This window comes from Bos javanicus, chromosome 8 (assembly GCF_032452875.1).
Source record: "Bos javanicus breed banteng chromosome 8, ARS-OSU_banteng_1.0, whole genome shotgun sequence".
In the NCBI taxonomy this organism is placed as follows: domain Eukaryota; kingdom Metazoa; phylum Chordata; class Mammalia; order Artiodactyla; family Bovidae; genus Bos; species Bos javanicus.
In genome coordinates, this window is record NC_083875.1 from 62,595,220 (window position 1) to 62,615,140 (window position 19,921).

The 19,921-nt window shown below is 49.8% G+C and overlaps 1 protein-coding gene across 1 annotated transcript in view; it reads right to left on the reverse strand.

The window, feature by feature from the left end:
• The window catches only part of SHB (SH2 domain containing adaptor protein B), a 135,484-nt gene extending 115,937 nt beyond the window's left edge, over positions 1-19,547 (reverse strand). Inside the window, exon 1 of the mRNA XM_061425716.1 lies at positions 18,742-19,547. Coding sequence (XP_061281700.1) covers positions 18,742-19,452 — 711 coding nt within the window. The 5' untranslated portion in view covers positions 19,453-19,547. The remainder of the gene's footprint in view (positions 1-18,741) is intronic.
• Positions 19,548-19,921: the final 374 nt, after the last annotated feature.

A 19,921-nucleotide genomic window follows, 5' to 3' on the forward strand; every position in this document is an offset into this window, starting at 1 on the left:
AGCTTCTCTGTGTTATTCCCTCAGTTTCCCATCACTCTTTCTGACCGGGAACCAAGTCTATAACATTTTTGAGGCAACTATGATTTATAAGGTCCTTGTGTATGTGTGCGCACAGGCTAAGTTGCTTCAGTCATGTCTGACTCTTCTGTGAGCCCACCAGACTCTTCTGTCCATGGGATACTCCAGGCAAGAATACTGGAGTGAGTTGCCATTTCCTCCTCCAGGGGATTTCCCCACCCAAGGATCGCACCTGCATCTCTTACATCTCCTGTATTGGCAGGGCAGTTCTTTACCACTAGTGCCATCCAGGAAGCTCCATAACGTCCTTTTCAGTTCAATTCAGTTCAGTCGCTCAGTTGTGTCTGACTCTTTGCGACCCCATGAATTGCAGCACACCAGGCTTCCCTGTCCATCACCAACTCCTGGACTTCACTCAAACTCATGTCCATCGAGTCAGTGATGCCATCCAGCCATCTCATCCTCTGTCGTCCCCTTCTCCTCCTGCCCCCAATCCCTCCCAGCATCAGAGTCTTTTCCAATAGTCAACTCTTCGCATGAGGTGGCCAAAGTACTGGAGTTTCAGCTTTAGCATCAGTCCTTCCAATGAACACCCAGGACTGATCTCCTTTTGGATGGACTGGTTGGATCTCCTTGCAGTCCAAGGGACTCTCAAGAGTCTTCTCCAACACCACAGTCCTTTTACATTGGGCTTACTGACTGACCTCATGATAGGGATGAACACCCTCATTTAAAGATGGGAAAATGGGCTCAGGGAGATGAAATGACTTGCCCAAGGTCATAGGCCCTCAACTTGAACCCAGACTAAGCCTGAGCAGCCACTGCTCCTTCACTGCTCCACACCACTTCTCTCAGGCCCCCAGGCCAGCGTGACAACAGGCATGACAGGCGTAGTTTACAACTGAGTGCACAGTGATCTACAATACACACAGCTTGCTACAAATCCCAGGGTCCACCTGTCTATGCTTGTCAGTCTTGACCACCCAACCACAGATCAAAGAAGGGAAACATCCATAGTTCTTCGACCACAGGGTTCAAGCGGTCTTTTGTTCAGCAATGGGGAAGGTTCGTTTTTACCACTAAAGAACTAATGAGTAGAAAATGGCTACTAGTGGCTGCAGGGATAAACTTGATAATGGCAATCCAACTCACTTCTTCCTGATTTTCAGCCGTGAATGCAAGATGACCTTAGATTTAACATTCAAACAAATCTTTGAAATTCATAAACACAGATCTTCTAAAGAAGCCTGGCTTCTTCCTAGGAGGGACACTCTGATTTCCCTTCTCAAATTTTCTTAAAGAAAAGTCTGGGGAGCACAGGATGGCATGAATTTATTTCATTTCAGTACCCTTTGCAGATGTAAAATCTCTTTCCTACCTATCTGCAATGTCCCAGACAAAATGATCCTCTGATTGAATGAAGGCATACAACTGATATTTACTTGCAGGATAAGAAACGTTTGAGCACAGACAGAGCTACGTCTGCTGAACTTGAAAAAAATTGCAGTGCTCCAAAGTACCTGCTATGTTGTAGAAAAATAGGTAAAACCAGAAGAAACCATCAAAAGCCACAGGCGTTATGATATTTTCTGGAATAACCATTCCCCAAAGGATCTGACATGTATTTAAAAAAAAGGCATTTCTAGGAGAGGAATTAAATAGTTGTGGTGTTGTTGTTTAGTCACTAAGTCATGTCCTACTCTTTTGTGACAACATGGACTGCAGTCCACCGGGCTCCTCTGTCTATAGGATTTCCCAGGCAAGAATACTGGAGTGGGTTGTCATTTCCTTCTTCAGGGGATGTTCCCAATCAAGGGATCAAATCCTTGTCTCCTGCATTGGCAGGTGGATTCTTTACCACTCAGCCACCAGGGAAGCCCAGTACTTTCCAACAGAAAAAAAACAAAAACATGAAGAATGTTCCCTCACTCCCATCCACTGATTTCTTACTTCCAAACTCCTTATCCAGGGCTCCTCTGTAAGCTGTCACTATGCAATTTCTGCTTTCTCTGGAGGTTTCATGTCTGATCATTTAAAGGACTCTGAATACAAAGGGTTTGCCTGGATGGAAAAGAGTTCCTCAGCTTTTTAAAAATCAGGCTCACTTCTGCCTCAGTCTGTGTGTGATAAAGAACCAGAATCGAGGGTGCAGACAAAATTCGACCCCAGACACAGGCCTGGGGTGGGGCTCTGCACTTTGGCAACGCCAGGCCCAAGGCCTGCACGTCTGATCCGGGCCTTGACAGTGTTGTCAGCTGTCCTGCGGGTGATTCGGAAGTGATGACACCGATTCCCACCATCTTGTCACTTCACAGTCACGCCACAGATGGCTTTCAGACGGATCCTGAGCCCTGCAGAAGCTCAGTGAGCAGGAGCCGAGTGACAGCTGAATTCCCCAAGCGTGTGCCCCAAGCATGTGGCAAGAGCCCCCTGAGCTGGCCTGATGGCACATTATTCCTAGATCTTATTTACAAAGCATCTCTTCGGGAATTGGGAAGCATGCTCTGGGCCAGAGGGGCCCTCAGATTCAGCAGTGAATGAGAGAGGAATTGGCCAGGGATCCTCAGGGGGCCCTTCAACTGAGACCAGCAACATCTTCATCTTCAACAAGGCTAATGTTTCTTCCCCCCAGGAACTCAAAGGCTCCTGAGCACTTACTGCTTCTCAGATCTCCTCCCATGGGGGACGTCCTCTGAAGGTCAGCATCCCAGTGGCAGCCAGAGTGCTGGTGCTCCCGTGTCCCTTTTGCATTCCTTTCTTCTAAAGGCTCTAACTGAACCAGCAGCAGCTTTACTGTGGCTCCTTTGACCTGCTATAGTGTTTGCCTGGACATCCTGGGATGCCTCCAGCTCCCCCCCAACCCCTCCCCTCAGGGGCTGCCATCAGATGGGAGAGCTGAATTTTGGTTTCAAGGTCAGGTGACTATCTCTGCAGTGCCCCAGAACAAACACTGAGCACTCCCCTACCTCCTTCACCATGCACAACTTCCCTCAACAAGTAGCTGAGGTGCTGCCTGGTTCATATAAGATCTCTACCCACCCAACTTTCTGGAAAGGCATGCGTGGAGATGCACCTCTGTTCCTGACCCAGGCCCCGGGACGCATGACCCATTTGACTCTGACAGAATGTGCACAAACACTCTGCTGGCCTGGGTTATTTACAAACTCCACAGAGGGCACATCCCAGCTACTGATGACAGTGATTCAAAGACTCTATTCCCTAGACTCAGTTGATTTCCTTCCATTGACCATTGTCATCTGAGAGCCCCTTGAAGCATCAGTCACAGTAGTTCATGGCTGAAGGATGCAGACTGGGGCCAGGCCCTTGCTGCCTCTGCCTAAAGCATTTGATGTCCTCTTAACAGGGCTTCAGAGAAGGCAATGGCACCCCACTCCAGTACTCTTGCCTGGAAAATCCCATGGATGGAGGAGCCTGGTAGGCTGTAGTCCATGGGGTCGCTAAGAGTTGGACACGACTGAGCGACTTCACTTTCACTTTTCACTTTCATGCATTGGAGAAGGAAATGGCAACCCACTCCAGTGTTCTTGCCTGGAGAATCCCAGGGGCGGGGGAGCCTGGTGGGCTGCCATCTATGGGGTCACACAGAGTCAGACACGACTGAAGCGACTTAGCAGCAGTAACAGGGCTTCCCACCCTTAGACCCCACACTCACCCTCTCTAATCTGTCCTCTCTAATTCATCTTCTTAAGATACGAATGTCACCTCCCTGGCTCAGATGGTAAAGAATCTGCCTGCAATGCAGGAGACCCGGGTTTGATCCCTGGGTCTGGGTTGGGAAGATCCCCTGGAGAAGGGAATGGCTACCCACTCCAGTATTCTTGCCTGGAAGATTCCATGGACAGTGGAGTCTGGTGGGCTACAGTCCATGGGGTTGCAAAGAGTCAGACACGACTGAGCGACTAACACTTTTCAAGAAGCAGACAGATAGGTCTCCCTGAAGCAGAGATCGGATCTTATGCTCCACCATCTTTCACTACCCACAGAGGATAGGCCCAACTCTGCTGCCCGGCCCTTCAGGCTTTCTGACACCTGGCTTCATCTCTCTCTTGTATCTTTTCTGTCTTCTCACAGCCTCTTTTTTATTCACTATGGACCACTCACAAGACCCCTCCCAGGAAGTCCTCACATCCACCAGTCTCTAAATATCCAGATCCTCTGTATCCAAGAAGGCCTGCCTCATGCGCCCCCTCCTCCATGAAGTCTTTCTGATGCTCCTTTGGCAGCATTATCCCGAGAAGACACATGGAGAGTACCTGGCCCAAACCAGATGCTTTATCATCAGTAGAGAGTTACAGCTTTCAAGTGGTCTGGTGTCATGGTTTTGGGACCACCAAATAATACAAGAACTGACCTCTGTCACTGTTCTCTATAACTGTGTAGCACAGAGGTTATGGGCAGACAGAAGCCAGACTAACTTCCTGGGCTGGACACCTCCATCTGCAGCTCTGCCCATTACTAGCTATGCCACCTATGACAAGGTACTTATAAAAAAAAAACAAAAAACACATCTGTTTGCCCCAGTTTCTCCATCTATAAAATGGGACTCCTAATAGAACTTGCATTCTGGGGTGTGTCACGAAGTTCAGTAAGTTAATATTCGTAGGCACTTAGAAAGGAGTGGTAATCCAGGTAGATCCAGGTAGTTATTACTTCTACTGTCCCACTACAGGGAATCATGGGTCAACCACAAACTGACTATCAAGGACAGGGTCACTTTTTGAGGACAACCTCACCAGGCCAGAAAGGGAAGTCCCACTAGCTTGACTGTGGGTGTCGGAAGCCCAGAGTTTGAGGCTGGGCTCAGGTCCAGAACAGTTTGTGGCCCAAAGAATTCATAAAGTTCTTTCCACACGCCAAGCATTGTGCTTAGCCATTTAAACAAATAATTTTATTATGACCTTATGTATTGCCCCTGAACCTTATCTCCAGAATGTTACCTCATCTGTAAAAAGGCGATTCTAATAGGACCACCTCAAAGACCAGCCCTGAGGATCACGCACAGAAACTGTTCCACAGGTGCGAGGCACAGGGTGAGCAGTCAGGAAACACCACCTATTATTATCACACCCACGTCAGGACAGATGGGGCATTCCAGGCCTGAAGAAACTAATCACTTGTCCCAAAGTACTAAGCTTCTGAGACCAGGAGCCACGATTAGCCCAGACTTCTGACCCCACAGCCAGTACTCATTTCACATCGCCACAGCAGACATCACTAGGGTCCTGCAGTGCTTGAATCAACAGCTCTGGGCACCTGTGGTGGGTAGTGTCACTGGTTACCTCCACAAAAGGCGAAGAACCCGGACCAAGAATACTGGGCCCCCAGCACCACCCCACTCTCACCTGGGCAGCTGCTGCTCCGCTTGCTGTTTGCTCAGCACTGAGGTCCTGATGGCAAGATGCCCCTGGCCCCTGCTCCCCGGTAACATACTCCTGCCTGCTGCTTTATTGTTCTCTTTGCCTTAAGAACCACCCCCCACCAACACCCCCGCCCCACTGCCCTGCTCCTAATGCACCTGGGAATCGAATCCAACCATGCTCCACATTCAGTCACACTACGGCATGATTAACTCCTCAGTGTCGACCTCAGCCCACCCACTCAGAACCCGCTCTGCGGCCTGCCACTTCCTGCCCAGGAAGCTCCCAGACTGGGGTCCACCAACGCCCTCCACACTTGTGATGCTAAAGGGTACTGGCCCTCAGCAGTTGGTGTCCTGGCTGGGAATCCGGCTCTGTGGGGAAATAGTACAGCCTGCAGCTTCCGTCTGCCTTTGAAGATACGATCACACATCTGAGGGTCGTCATGTGGAAGACATAAGGTTAGACTGGTTCTGCTTGACCTCAAAGAGCCCAAGTAAAACAATAGCAAAATCCACAGAGAGAAACAAGTCAGCCAGCAGAGTGCCCATAAACACCAGGTACTCAACAAACCTGTACTAAATTGGAGGGGATAGCAGAAAAAACTTGAAGGCCCAGCTGTGCAAAGGAGTGTCTGGTTATGTGACAAATCCTCTCATCACTGCACATTTTCAGGCACAGGTGTAGGAGGGTTGGACTGGGTGATCTCCAAGCTCCCTGGGAACCCCAAACCAAGTCTAGGATAGTAACTTGCAACTTTAGCTCCACGGCAGAATCATTGGGGGACCTTTCAAAACTACTGATGTCCAGGTTCTGTCCCCAGAAACTGTGGGGTCATTAGTTTGGGGTGGAGCCCAAGCGACTAAAACTTTTGAGAAATGCTCTCCCGGTGATTCTAATAGGCTCAGGGCTGGTCTAGGTAGAGCCTGTTGACGTGGTGACACCCAGCATAGTGAATCAGGCCGATACTCTCAGCTCCTTAGAACCATAGAGATGTTATTCCGTGTTCAAAAATCTGCATTTTTTCCCCCCTGATTTATTCACCATGAACGCTCCTGGGTTTAATCTGTTCTGTCAACACCAATACATTAATGTCACAAACCCCAAGGCAGACACTGCAGAATGGATTATCCTGACACTGGCCTGAGCCAGGAAAAGAAGAACGTGCCACAGAGATTGGGAAAGGTTCTCTCACTAACTGAAGACATAAGGACTTCTGGGTTGAGGGGACAGAAAAGGCTGGGGGTGGGGAAAGAACTCTGTAAATTCATGTTACTTGCACTGGAGTTGGGTGGGTGTGAAAAAAAATTTAAATGACTAAAATAATATAGTCCCCCCATGCCACATCTTTAAGTTCTCCCCATCCTTCCAGTGTGAGCTCGGCTACTTAAGGTCTGTGCTAAAAAATGCCTGCTGCATGAATGACTGAATGGTATGCACTTTTCTCACAAACATCACCACTGTGTAAAAGCTGAAACAGACACACTCAAATAAGGCTGCACAGGCAGGGCAGACAGTAAGTGGCTGCCCCAAAATACATCTAGGCAGCCAGCCCCCTGGTCCTTGAGGGGGAAACTGACTCCAACAGAGGTGAGGCGAAGGTTTCCTGGCCTCATCCCAGAAAAGCTCTGGCATCAGATCTGGCATCCAAAGTGAAAGCTCTGGCATCGGATCCAGCACCCAAAGTAAAGTGCTATTACCCGGTTACTTTCCTAAGGTGTCAGGAGTTGAATGTGTAATAAGTGCACGGGTATCTACAGATGAAAAGTGTCATTTTATAAAGACAGGTGAAATCATCATTATCATAATAGTTGATGAGAACATAACACAGTCAGCGTTGAGACGGAGTCAAAATATTGAAATCTAAAAAGGCAACCCGAAGAAATACAGAGAGCTGATAGAGCAAGCACGGAGGAGAGGATGTCCAGACACAGACTGGTCATTCAGAAAAATAAAATTACCTACCTTGTACTCTGAAATCAAACTCCAGATTAAAATGTCAATGTTAAAAAAAGAGAGAAACCATCAAAGTACTAGAAGAAAGTACACTGGAGTACAGAAAACTTCTGTAAGCAGCACACTGGCTACACTGTGTTAAGCATCAAAATGATCCAGGAATAGAAAACAAATAATTCAGTGTAAACAACCAAAGCAATCACTGGATACAGGGCTGAATGGCAAATCACAAACTTGTAAAAAATATCCTGCAATCTAAGTGGCAGGCAAGGGACTGCCATCCTTAATCCACAAAGAGCTCGTATAAATCAATAAAATGATAAACCCTATGGCAGAAACGATGGACAGATAGAAGCACACAGTTTTGGAAAAGAGACACCCGTGGTAAACATGCATATGCACTAGTAACCCAAGAAGCTGCAAATTAAACTAAACTGCATTACAGTAAAGCAGGCAAAACTTGTAAGGCCTTTCTAGAATACAATTTGAAAGCCTGTATCAAAATGTTTATCTTTCTACTCAATTCTCCTCTGGGAATCAATCCCAGGGAAATAATCACAGACTTATTTATGCAAAGAATTAAGTTACAAAGATGTTCATTACAGCACTGTTAAATTAGTGAAAACTAGGAAGAGCCTAAATAGGCAAATAGAATACTATACAGACATTAAATTATTGCTGTTGAATGTTTAAAACAATGTAGACATCTTTCCATGTCATTAAGTGAAAAGTAGATAGATACACACAATATTGATTTTTGTGAAGGAAAATACATACACACATAAAGCACTGAAAAAGGTTAAATGGAAAAACAGTGAAATGTTAAAGCTGTTTCTTTGAATTGTAGAACTGAAGTTGGTTTCTATTTTAGTCTTGCTTATCTGCATTTTCTATACCAAACCTTGTCTTAGTTTTGTTGAAGGGGGAAGAAAAAAGTTAACACAGAGTTAAAACAGTTAACGTTGGTGGTGGTTTAGTCACTAGGTCATGTCCGACTCTTGAGACCCCAGACTCCTCTATCCATGGGATTTCCCAGGCAAGACTACTGGAGTGGGCTGCCATTTCCTTCTCCAGGGGATTGTCCCAACCCAGTGATCGAACCCACGTTCTCCTGCAATGCAGGCGGATTCTTTACTGCTGAGCCACTGAAATTTATTTTAAAAATCCAAGTTTACTGTTCTGAGGAACTGCCCAGAACACAGGCAACTGGCATCTGCCCCCCACAGGAGGGCAGGTAGGGGCCGCATCATTCTGAGAATGCCACGCAGGCCCCAAACCACATGCATGGCTTTGGAATGCACTGGGGGGATTACAAGGCTGTCTGGCTTTCTGAGAGTGCAAGTCCCAGAAAGCAGAGAAGCTTCACTTTGAAGAACTTTTGGGACATTTTTATTTTTAGAATTTAGCCATGGCCTGGAGAAGCCAGGAAAGTTCCATTCCTCCTACTTCTGTTTGCCTCTCCCCGATAGCCCACGTTCTGGTGAGCCCCAGACAAGAAAGAACTTTCCCAGCAATCACAACTACCCTGCATTGAAATGTTCTGCTGAGCAAAACAGGCACGCTCCAGCCTCATATTCACCCTGTCATCCTGCCCTAGTGCCGAGCTCATTGGAGAAGGAAATGGCAACCCACTCCAGTGTTCTTGCCTGGAGAATCCCAGGGACAGGGGAGCCTAGTAGGCTGCCGTCTATGGGGTCGCACAGAGTCGGACACGACTGAAACTACTTCGCAGCAGCAGTGCCGAGCTCAGGCAGACAACACGGCAGGTGGCCTCCTTGTTCAGAGAATTGGGGCAATTTTCAACCAGGAGAGGTGGCCCTTTACACCCAAGCCCCTGCCTCCTCCTTTTATCACGAGCAATTCCACTAGGCAATCTGGAGGCTCTGGTCACAGCTGCTTGAATCCAGCAGGGCTCTCTTCCCTATCTCAGTCACTGCAGACAGGACCCCTTCTGTCTGGGATGCCCCATGTGCACCCTCCTCTGGACCCAGCTCCCAGATGAATTCCTCTTCCTGGTGGTTCTTCCCAGCCACTGACAGAGGCTACTATGCTTCAGAGCATTTATGGCTCTTAATCCCGGACTCACTTGCTGCATCAACTCTGGCTGGACTGTGACTGCACCGCCGGGGTCCTATTCGTCTTGGCTAATGGCAATTCATCCTTCTAAACGCTCAAGTTAAAACCTGGAGTCATCGGCGACTCTCCTCCCCCATCAGATCTCATACTTCCTCTGTCAGGAAACCCTTTAGGACGTGTCCTGAATCCAGTCTCCTCTCATCACCTATCACCAGCGCCCCAGTTCCTGTGGCTGAAGGTCACCTTAGTTGGCCCTCTAGCTGGTCTCCTTCTATCTATTCTCCACGAGGCTGCCAGAGTGATCCTTTTGAACCCCAAAAGCCAGATCATGTCATTGCTCTGTTTAGAACCTCCACTGACTTTCCATCTCACTCAGAGTTAAAGCGAGAAACCCTTTTAGCGCCTCCAAGACCCAAAGCTCTCAGCCTCCCCATCCCAACTCATGTCAGACCTCTCATCTCCCCACTTCCTCCCCACCTGCTCCACTCAGTCATGCGATCTCCCTGAAGCAGCCAGGCGTGCTCCTGCCTTGGACTTGTGCCCTGACTGTTCACTCTGCCTGGAATGTACTTCTCTCTGTGAGCCGTGTGAATCATACCATCACACCCTTTAGCAAAGCCTTCTGAGCATCCATTTGAAGCAGTTCTCCACCCCAAACTCAGGCCCACCCCAGATTTATTCTTCTCTACACTCTACCCGACATACTATATTTGCTTGAATCCTCTCCTGAGAGGGCAAACTCAGGGGAACATGAATGTTTATGTTTTGTCCATACTGTAGCCCCAGCATCTAAATAGAACAATACCCAGCAGGTAACCTACTCTCACGGAGAAGGCGATGGCACCCCACTCCAGTACTCTTGCCTGGAAAATCCCATGGACGGAGGAGCCTGGTAGGCTGCAGTCCATGGGGTCTCGAAGAGTCGGACACGACTGAGCGACTTCACTTTCACTTTTCACTTTCCTACATTGGAGAAGGAAATGGCAACCCACTCCAGTGTTCTTGCCTGGAGAATCCCAGGGACAGGGGAGCCTGGTGGGCTGCTGTCTATGGGGTCGCACAGAGTCGGACACGACTGAAGAAGTGACTTAGCAGCAGCAGCAGCAACCTACTCTCAACAATGTCTGTTGAATGAAGAGAAAGGACCTGACGTGGCCTCTCATGGCCCAGCTGAGGACTTGGAGTCCAGCCTGTAAGTGAAGGCCCAGCAGTGCACCAGAAGTACCCATCTCCCCACCAACCCACCCACCTATCAAATCATTTTTCCACTCACTGGCCTCGGGAAACCCCTTTCTGACCATTACTCTAAAGTTTCGCTTGGAAAACTCAGGGCCTGAGTCATTCTCCAGGGCTCTGACTAATTCTCGCTCCATCCCTTGAACCCACCTCCAAGATCCTCCCTCTACAGCATAATGGGAAATCCAGAGAGTTCCCCTTGGAGAAAATGGAAAGGAACTGAATGATTTAGAGGAAAATTCAATTCTTCCTAGCTCATCAGTTGAGAAAGCGCAAACTCTCAGGAAGCCAGTGCCTCCGAAAGTGAAACATTAATAGAAATATTACTGGAAAATACCAGACAGGAAGAGAAGGAAAATTCCATTGTGGAAGCAAGATCCTCTGTCGACGTTCTTTAATGGTCTCAATAACTTGCTTCAGAATCAAAACAGAAAGAACCGGAAATCCATCAGGCTGTCACCCTTCCTCTGGACTGGAGCTTTGGCCAAAACATCTCCACATCACCCTGGCACAAAGGGCATTAGACTCAGAACACAAGGTCAACAGCCTGGCCGCTGTGTTGGCTAGTACCTGCTGTGAGGCAGGGCAAGCTCCATTCCTTCTGGGACCCTCAATATTCCATCTGTAAAATGGGGGTTACAGCACCTTCCTCAAAGAGTGACTCTGACAATTAAGTTAATTATGGGTGTGAAAGATTCTTTTAAGCTTTGGAATACTTATGCAAATGTAGGAATCTGTAGGTCCTACAATGCTAACAGAGGAGATTTTTATAAGAGTTTAAGTCTAGCCACAAATAAGGCAGAGAAAATTAAGGCATGAGATTGTGCAGCCTGAGGTGCTATGGCACAGTGGTTCAAAACAAAGACCCTAAATCTGGTTTCAAGGCTCACCTCTGCCATTTACTGGCAAGGTGACCTTAGATAAGTTACTTAACCTCTCTGCCTCAGCTCTCTCATATGTAAAAGGGGAATGACAGTAGCATCTACTCAAAGGACTTTGGTGAGCAGTATGACTAATTCTGCTCTTGTGGAACGCTCCTTCAACTCGAGTGACTACTCTTTCATGATTCAAGTGCCTCCTCCTCCAAGAAGCCTTCCCTGCTTCCCTCAGTTGAAATGAACCTCCTCCTGACCCTGCTTCTCCTTTGGTTCCATGGAGTCAAGGCTCTGCTCAGGACAGCTTCTGTGCCAGGATGGCTCCCAGCTCACCCACACCACTCTGTTTACAGATAAACTGCCACACAGAGCTGTGTGGTCCCAGTGTCCTCACCAGAAGATAAGCTACTTGTGGGCAGGCACTACCCCTCCCCTGGCTTGTCCCTGTTACGCACAAAGCTTCTGACAGTGGCCTGCATATGGCAATTTCCCAGTCAACACAAGCCAAGCAAGGTATAAGGCAGGCAGGGTGGCAGACACCACTGGCAGCCTGTCTCCATCCTGCAAGAACAGCCCCTCCGCTCAGAGAGTGGGCGGAGATGCCACCATCAGCCAGCCAGCAACCCAGCTTTCTGCTTCAAAGCCACAAATCCCAATTTATTTTCTAGGGCACCGCCTGACCTCTCCCTTTGCCACAGGCCACTACCACTTGGCTCTCCCATCCCAAGAGGAGAAAGTCAACCCCAAGTGAAACTGTCCAAGGGAGCGCCTGACCACAGGCATGTTCAGCTTTGCTCAAATGACCAGAGGAACGCACACCTTTTCAAGTTTGCCTTTTAACCCCTACTTTATGGGTCAGAAATGCTTTGGGGTTGGGGAGAGGACGATATCAAGGCTTGGGGGTTAAGTCTAGGGAAATCAGTTATGTTCTGAGGTGGTCAGATTAGAAGACAGTCATCTGATTTCCTTCGAGGACACTTAGGTTCTTTGTTGACAAGGGCCAAGGTATTGGGGTTTTGTGGGGGTTTTTTTCCCCTTAAAAGAGCACACATGCAGTCTCACCAATCCTTCAATGAGAAGACATGACAGTTACAAGACACACGTTTTGTGCAGCTGTCCCTTGGGAAGTGCCAACTCTGAGCATGGAATTTCTCTATGAAATAACTCGGGTGCTGCATTAACATCTCATTTAGGGAACTCAGAGTGAGATGAGGGAAGGGGAGAGAAAAGCTGGCTCAGGGGCCCCTTTGGGGACCACCAAAGCCCAGATTGAAAGAGATGGGAATTGGGAGGGGGTGGTATAAGAAGAGGAACATTAAGGGGAAGAGGAGACATACAATGCACATTTAGTAAATATCAGAGCTTTACTATCTCTATCTAAATCACTGAAAGGAGTTGAACAAATTGATAAAAAGCATACAGACTTGTAATTCAGACTGAACAGGTGTAATCCTGGCCCTGTCACTTAGTAGTTTTGTGACATTAAGCAAATCAATACCTCTAAGCCTCAGTTTCTTTATCTGTGAAATGGGGCAATAGTACCTATGGTAGAGCAATAGCACTAAACTCCCTGATTAATGGCCCGCCTGTATCCCTACCCTCTGCCACAGGACTTCACAGCTTCCCTTCTCTCCCTGAATACTGACTGGCCTTATAACTTGCTTTGGTCAACAGAAAGCAGCAGAAGGAACAGTAGGCCAGTTTCTAACTTCAAGAAACTGTATGGGCTTCTGCAATTTCTTGGAACCCTGCCACTATCATATGAACAAGGCTAACTTGCTGGAAGATGAGAGATCACATGGAACAGAGCCGAACTGAGGCAGCCAAGGCCATCCTAAACCAAACACGTAAGACAGCCCAGCTAGGACTGGCAGGGCTACATACCCACTCCACACTGACCATAGATGCCTGAGTGAGCCAACTGAGGCCAGAAAAACTACTCAGTTGACTTGTGGGTTCATGGATAATAATAAAGACTTAACATTTAAATCAGGGGTTGGAAATTGCAGACCACAGGCCAGCTGCCTATTTTTGTTAATAAAGTTTTATTGGAACACAGCTATACTCTTTAGTTTATATATTGTCTGTATGCTTTCAAGCTACAATGGCAGAGTTGAATAGTTGTGATGGGGGCTGTCTGGCCTACAAGCTAAAATTACTCACTAACTGATTCTTTTGCTAACCTCTGGTTTACAACCACCGACTTTGGAGTAACTTGTGATGCAGCAATAGCTAACAGATACAGTACCTAAACCCCTTCTAGGGTGACTGTGAAGATTAAATGATCAATTAAGTGGTCAGCCTGAAGCCTGGAGAATCTATTTCTTTTCTGAGGAATCTATGGGAAAAACTGGATCTGATATGCAGCATTTCTCTCACACTACTTTCAAGGGACAGGACTTCAAAGTGTTCCAAGCCAAACCACAGCTACCAAGCTTGGTCCTTACTTTTTCAATCAATTACCTTCTAAGAACTGGAGAATGTGGCTATTAACCAAATGGAAAATGACTCTCAGCTCATGCTTCACCCTGGCTTCAATGAAGCTACACATCAATGATTTGATGTGAAAAGGACACAAAGACCCCAATTCCCAACTCCTCCAAAAGATACATGAGACATTCTCTTGTTTCGCAGCTCCAACCTCTCTCTACAATTCCCCCACCACACCCACCTTTCAGAGCCTCCATCCATTCTCTTGGCACCAGCTTCTACCTGGAGAAGCTCAAATGCCACCACCTCATGAAAGCCCTCCTTGAATTCATAGACAGAGTTGTAAATTCCTCTCAGCCCTCTGCACACACTGCTGTTCTGGCATGCCTCATGCTGTGACACTGCCTTATTACCCGACTGTCTCCCAGACTAGACCTTAAAAAGCTCATGTTCAACTGCAGACTGAGAAGCTTCCCTCAACTCGCCACCACTTATTCTCTGTGAGGTCCCCCCTGCCTCGTATGCTGCTCAGAAACTGTTCCTGAGTATTTAAAAAAAAAAAAATTTGAACATGATATTATTTATTTCTTTGGAAGCATGTTATTTAACTCAACTCTGTGGATGCTGACAAAATACAAAGTGTTGGTACACATCGGCATGTATTTAAACTTGGGAAACTGATGTCATGGTGCATCTCGACTTTCTCAGTTGCAGTGGAAACATTTACTTAATTATGATAAAAGAAACAAGACCTCAGCAGAAAACCTCAGTGGATAACACTTGTCTGGCTGCACATAAGGAGACCTACCAAGTTACTGGCCTCTTTGTCATCATTATTTTTTTTTATAAAGACAACCTGAGGGAATAATATTTCCACCTACTAAAGTTTTGTATTTTCTTTCCAGGAGCTCAAGTCCTCACTGTCTCTCACTGGGACTATATTGTAATTGCCTCCCAACTCCAAACCCATCAACCCCAGCCTGGGATGCTCCTCAACCATGGCTCTGAGTCTATTCTTTTCCTGATTCAACAGTCTTCCAGGCTTTCCCTGTGGGGTCCAAACTCAGGCCTCCACCTATCTCACACTGTCATCTCTCATTTCCCAAGTGAGGCCCACTGCAAGGAAGCTTTCATTTCCAAAAACACTCTCCACATTAAGGTTTTATATATGTACATGCACACACACACCAACACACAGACATACATGCATGCACACACAGATGCATGTACACAGCACATACACCTAAGGGCTCCCATAGGCTGCAGTCAGCCTTTCCTTGCGCTGAAATTCCACTTCCATCCCTAGATCCAACTCAAAGCTGCCTCCTAGGTGAAGATCTCACTAAATTCCCGAAGACAAAAACACTGGGAAACAAATGATGAAAAGGTGACGGGTGTCAGCAACCTTCAGAGGCTTAGGCCAAAAATTACTGCCAAGTCTTTTTGCAGCCTTTATTCCTTCCTCCTAGCTTGTCCTTGTACTGAGAGATCTCTGAGCGCAAAGTATGTGCTGGGTAAAAGCTGGTTAAATTGAAAACAGACTCTCTCTTCCACGTGATTCTAAAAGGGAAACTACCCTAAACTGGAGACTGGCTGGTAGCAGGGTATATGTAGCCAGGTGTGCATGTGCCCCGGGATTCACCTAGGAGAACAGTGTCAGAAGGGGGCACAGGTACTGAGGGGGGCAGAAGGGCCCCCAAGATAAAGGTGGGTGGGAGGTGGCAATGGAGGCCCTGAAAGGAGGATTTGTGGACACAGCTCCTAGTCCCACGCCACAGTAACTTCCCAACATAGGCCGACATTAAAACACAGGTCCCCACACAGCTGGGGCATTCAACAGCCCTATGGGTACTTGTTCTATTCCCTAACAACTGATAAGAGGAAGCTGGGCCAGAGATTAAGTGGGCTGGAAGTACGTTTTCCTGGATCCATGGGTGAGGGGCAGAAGGCGGACTCTAGTGTGTTCAGGGCTGGACCTGCAGTGTCCCTGGCTTCCAAAAGCTGTCTGGCTGCAAATAATGTGAAAACCAGGCTACTGCCTGGCTGCTTGACCAGGAACACAGGGTAGGTATTGGCCCGGGACTAGGTGGCAGCTCCACAGAGATCAGAGATGAAGAGGGCACCCGGAGTCTCTGCATCCCAAAGCAGCTCCAACCAGAAGACCCAGAGGGAGGGTTATGAAGCCACTGTTGCGTAGGTGTGGTCCCAGGATCAGCTGCAAAAGATCACCTGAGAATTTGTTAAAGATACACCTTCTCAGGCCCGATGTGTTTTAACCAGTCCTCCACGTGCTGGTTTGAGAACCACTGCATAGTATGACCCTCCCTGTTTCTTCCTCTTACTCGCTAGAAAGAATATCTGGCAGTTGCAATCCCTCTGACTCTGAAGATGGCAACAACCTCTTAAAAGATCAAAGGGCTCAAAGTCACAATCTAGTAGGTGAAGTGCACTCCAGAGAGATCTTTTTTAAAGAAACCATATCTGCTCATATGATTCAACAGCTAAATCTCCTTGCTGTGCTTAGGTTACAAGGTTCTCCCCGACCTGGGACCTCCTGCCCCTCTGGGGTCCTGCCCAACTCTAACCTTTCAATTCCTGCCACAAGGCCTTTACCTTCAATCCCCTAAAGCAGGTTCTCTTCTGCAGCCAACCATAACAGTGGTCCTCCCTGGCCACCTCCCATTAAGCTCTGCCATCACAGCACTCATCATGTACACCGCAGCCTGAACCACAGTAGTCACTGGACCCTGCTCCAGGGCCCAGCAGAGGGGAGCAAAGAAGAACTGTAAGAAACATCTGGTGGAACAAAGCCAAGTTTTCAACACACTTAACACTCCAGCTATTAAACTTAGTGTTCCTCAGTATTTGAAATAGTCTTATTTATAGTTAGGAAAAAACATTTACTAAAGTTTTGAAAACCATAAAGAAAGATTCTAGTGAGTAGGCAGAACCACAAGCAGCAGGAGAGAAAGGAGATTTGCCCACCTGGGAGGTGGTCATGGAATAACAAGGGAATGGTGGGATCTCTCTGGAGAGAGGCTAGGCTATCCTTCCATTTCCAGAGACTCCAGGTTCTCCCAGATCAGCACCTAGCCAAGCCTGGGCCACACAGAAGGCAGCAGGGAGCCTCTCTGTTGTTTCCCTTACAGATGGACCACAAACCCATAATCCTGGGGGCTCCCAGGGAAACCTCCTCTGCCCCCAAGGCAGCACCAAGGTGGCCACCCAGCTCCTAGCTCTTGTCATTTAGGTGTGGCACCCCAAGTGCTTAGGAAGCCCAGAGTCCATGCAGATGCATCCCCAGACTGGCCCCAGAGGGAAGTGGAATCCGTAAGTTACCCATGCTGCCTTCAACAGACCCAGCAGGAGGTATGCTAGGGGGACCTGGGACCCTGGGGAGAGGAAGTCAGGCAGAAAAATTCAGGAGGGGCACCAGCTTACTTCTCCTGCCTGGAAAACAAAAAGTTCCCTTCCCAAGCACCATCTGGGAAGTAGGGGCCTGTCTCCCTCCTGTCTGGAAATCCAGTCCTAAAAAAAACGCAAACTCTATCAGTTTCCCCCAGCCCACATCTGGGTGAAAAGTTTACCTTTGGGAGAAAGCAGGGCGGTGCCGGGGAAGGAGAGGGACAGCAGTCTGATAGCCATCACAGGGCACTGGGCCTCAGATGTAATGAAAGCACTGCCTTCCACCAGAAGTAGACAGAACAAGTATTATTTTATGGGGGAAAGGAGGGTGTCACAGGAGTGTGAAGGGGGAGGAGAGGGCCCAGTCTGGCTGTAATTAACTAGACTGCTCCAAAGGTCCGGGGGATCAAGATAGTCTCATCTGTTAGGGAGGAGAGTGTACAAAATCGTCCCCCTCATCCTTGGGGCTATAAAGGGTTAGGTCAGGAAGGAAGATGAGGATGGGAGGGGTGGTCTCCTTCCAGCTGGCCCGGTAGGCGGACCCCTCCCGGGCCAGGCTGGAGGAACTGACAGGTCGAAGTGGAGCGCTCTTGTAGACCAGCGCACTTCAACCGGAAAAGCACGCGTGGGGGTTGGGGGGTGGGGGGCGTGTTTCGCTGTACAGCTCAAGTACAAAAGGCTGCCCCATTTGGAAACCTGGCGCGGGGGGTGGGGCAGGGCAGGGCATTTAGAGGGATTTACATATATCCGTTCAGAGACAGCCGGTCTGGATCTGCCATCGAAAATGTGTAATATCCGGCGGGTCCCTTCCCAGCTCTAGACCTCAGTTCCCATCTATAAAGTCAGGGGCGGGTGGAACGGGGGTAGACAAGAATAAACACTGTTCTAAATACGTGGAGAAGGAAATGGCAACCCACTCCAGTATTCTTGCCTGGAAAATCCCATGGACGGAGGAGCCTGGCGGGCTACAGTCCATGGGGTCGCAGAGTCAGACATGACTGAGCCACTTACACTTTAAATACGTAAGGGCTCTGACTCTCTGACTTTCCTCCTCGAGGGGCTGGTTGGCTGTTTCTTGGACCAGGCTGGGCAGAGAGCTCTCTGGTCAGGATACTTCCAAAGAGGGCACCTGGCTGTGGGTTCAGATTGAGGACCTTCGGGAAGCAGCAGCGTTAAGAGGCTGTGTCAGGAGGCCAATGATTGGGGACAAAGCGCGTGCAAGGAGGCAGAATTTGGTAGCATCGTGGGAGGCCTGACCTCGGGTCCTAGCCCGAAGTGGATGTAGGAACTCGAAACTAGAGCGGTGCCTCAGTTTCCCCGTGCGCACAGTGGCTCTGGAACCTCTACTGAGGCCAAGGGCGCCTTACCTTGTCCTTCTTGCCGGCACCGCTCTCCTCCGCGGCCGAGGCGCCGCACTTGTTGAGCAGTTTCTTGCCTCCGCAGGCCGTTGGGCTCCAGGTACGGCCGCCGGAGCAGGCGCCCCCTGGGGGGTCCCCGGCACAGCCCGCGGCGCTCTCCACCTTAATAAGGCGATGCTTCGGGGAGATGTAGCGCACTTCGGCCGGGGTGGCGGGCCGCCGCTCGCTGCTGCTGCGGTAGAGGTGCGGGGAGCCAGAGGACGAGGACGAGGACGCGGCGGCGCCCGCGCCGGAGGAGGCGCAGCAGCAGCCCGCGGCGCCCGACGCGGACGAAGCGGAAAAGGCGCGCTGGCTCCCACCCGGTTCCCCGCCGCCGCAGTAGTCCAGGCGGCACATGGCGCGCAATTTGCGCAGCGACGAGCCGGGCCCGTTGTAGGGGTCCTCAAAGTCGCGCTCCTTCTGTGCGCGGTAGGCGCGGATCAGGTCGCTCGTGCTACCGCTGTCGTCGGGCAGCGATCCCGACGAGGCCGAGAAGCAGGAGGCGGCGGCGGTACCGCAGGACGCGGAGGCAGCCGCGGGGGCCTGCGGCACGGCCTGGGGGGGCTGCGAGGGCCGCTCGCCTCGGCGTCGCTGCTCGCGGTAGTCGGGCCGCGGCGGTTGCGGGGGGCTCTTGGTCTTGCTGTTGCCCAAGCTGAAGTACTTGTTCAGCCACTTGGCCATGGCGAGAGGCCGCCTAGGGCCGCGGCGCGGGAGCCGGGTCCGCCGCCGCGGCCATTCGGGGGGCAGCGATGCCGCCCAGGTCCCTTGGCGCCCCGGCCCCGGCCCCAGCGAGGGGCGTCCGGGGCGCCCGCTCCCGACGCCAAGTTCAAGTTCTCTCCGCTGCCTCCTGCCGGCCGCTCCCCGGCTCCGGCAGCTGCAGCACCGCCCTCCGCCTCCGCCGCGCGCCGCCGGGGCTTTGGATCTCCTGCCCCTTGCGGGCGCGTCTCATGGGATCCCCGCCGCGGCCCCACGGATAGCGAAAGGCCCGGGCGACCCCCCGCTCCTCAGACGCTCTGGCCGTGCGCTCTGCCACGGAGCGCGCTCCTGTCCCGTCGGAACCGCAGCCTCCGCCTCGGCCGGAATCCGCGGCTGCTGCTGGAACTTGTCGGGGTCCTCGGCACCCCCCCCCCGCCCCGACTTCTTCCTTCCC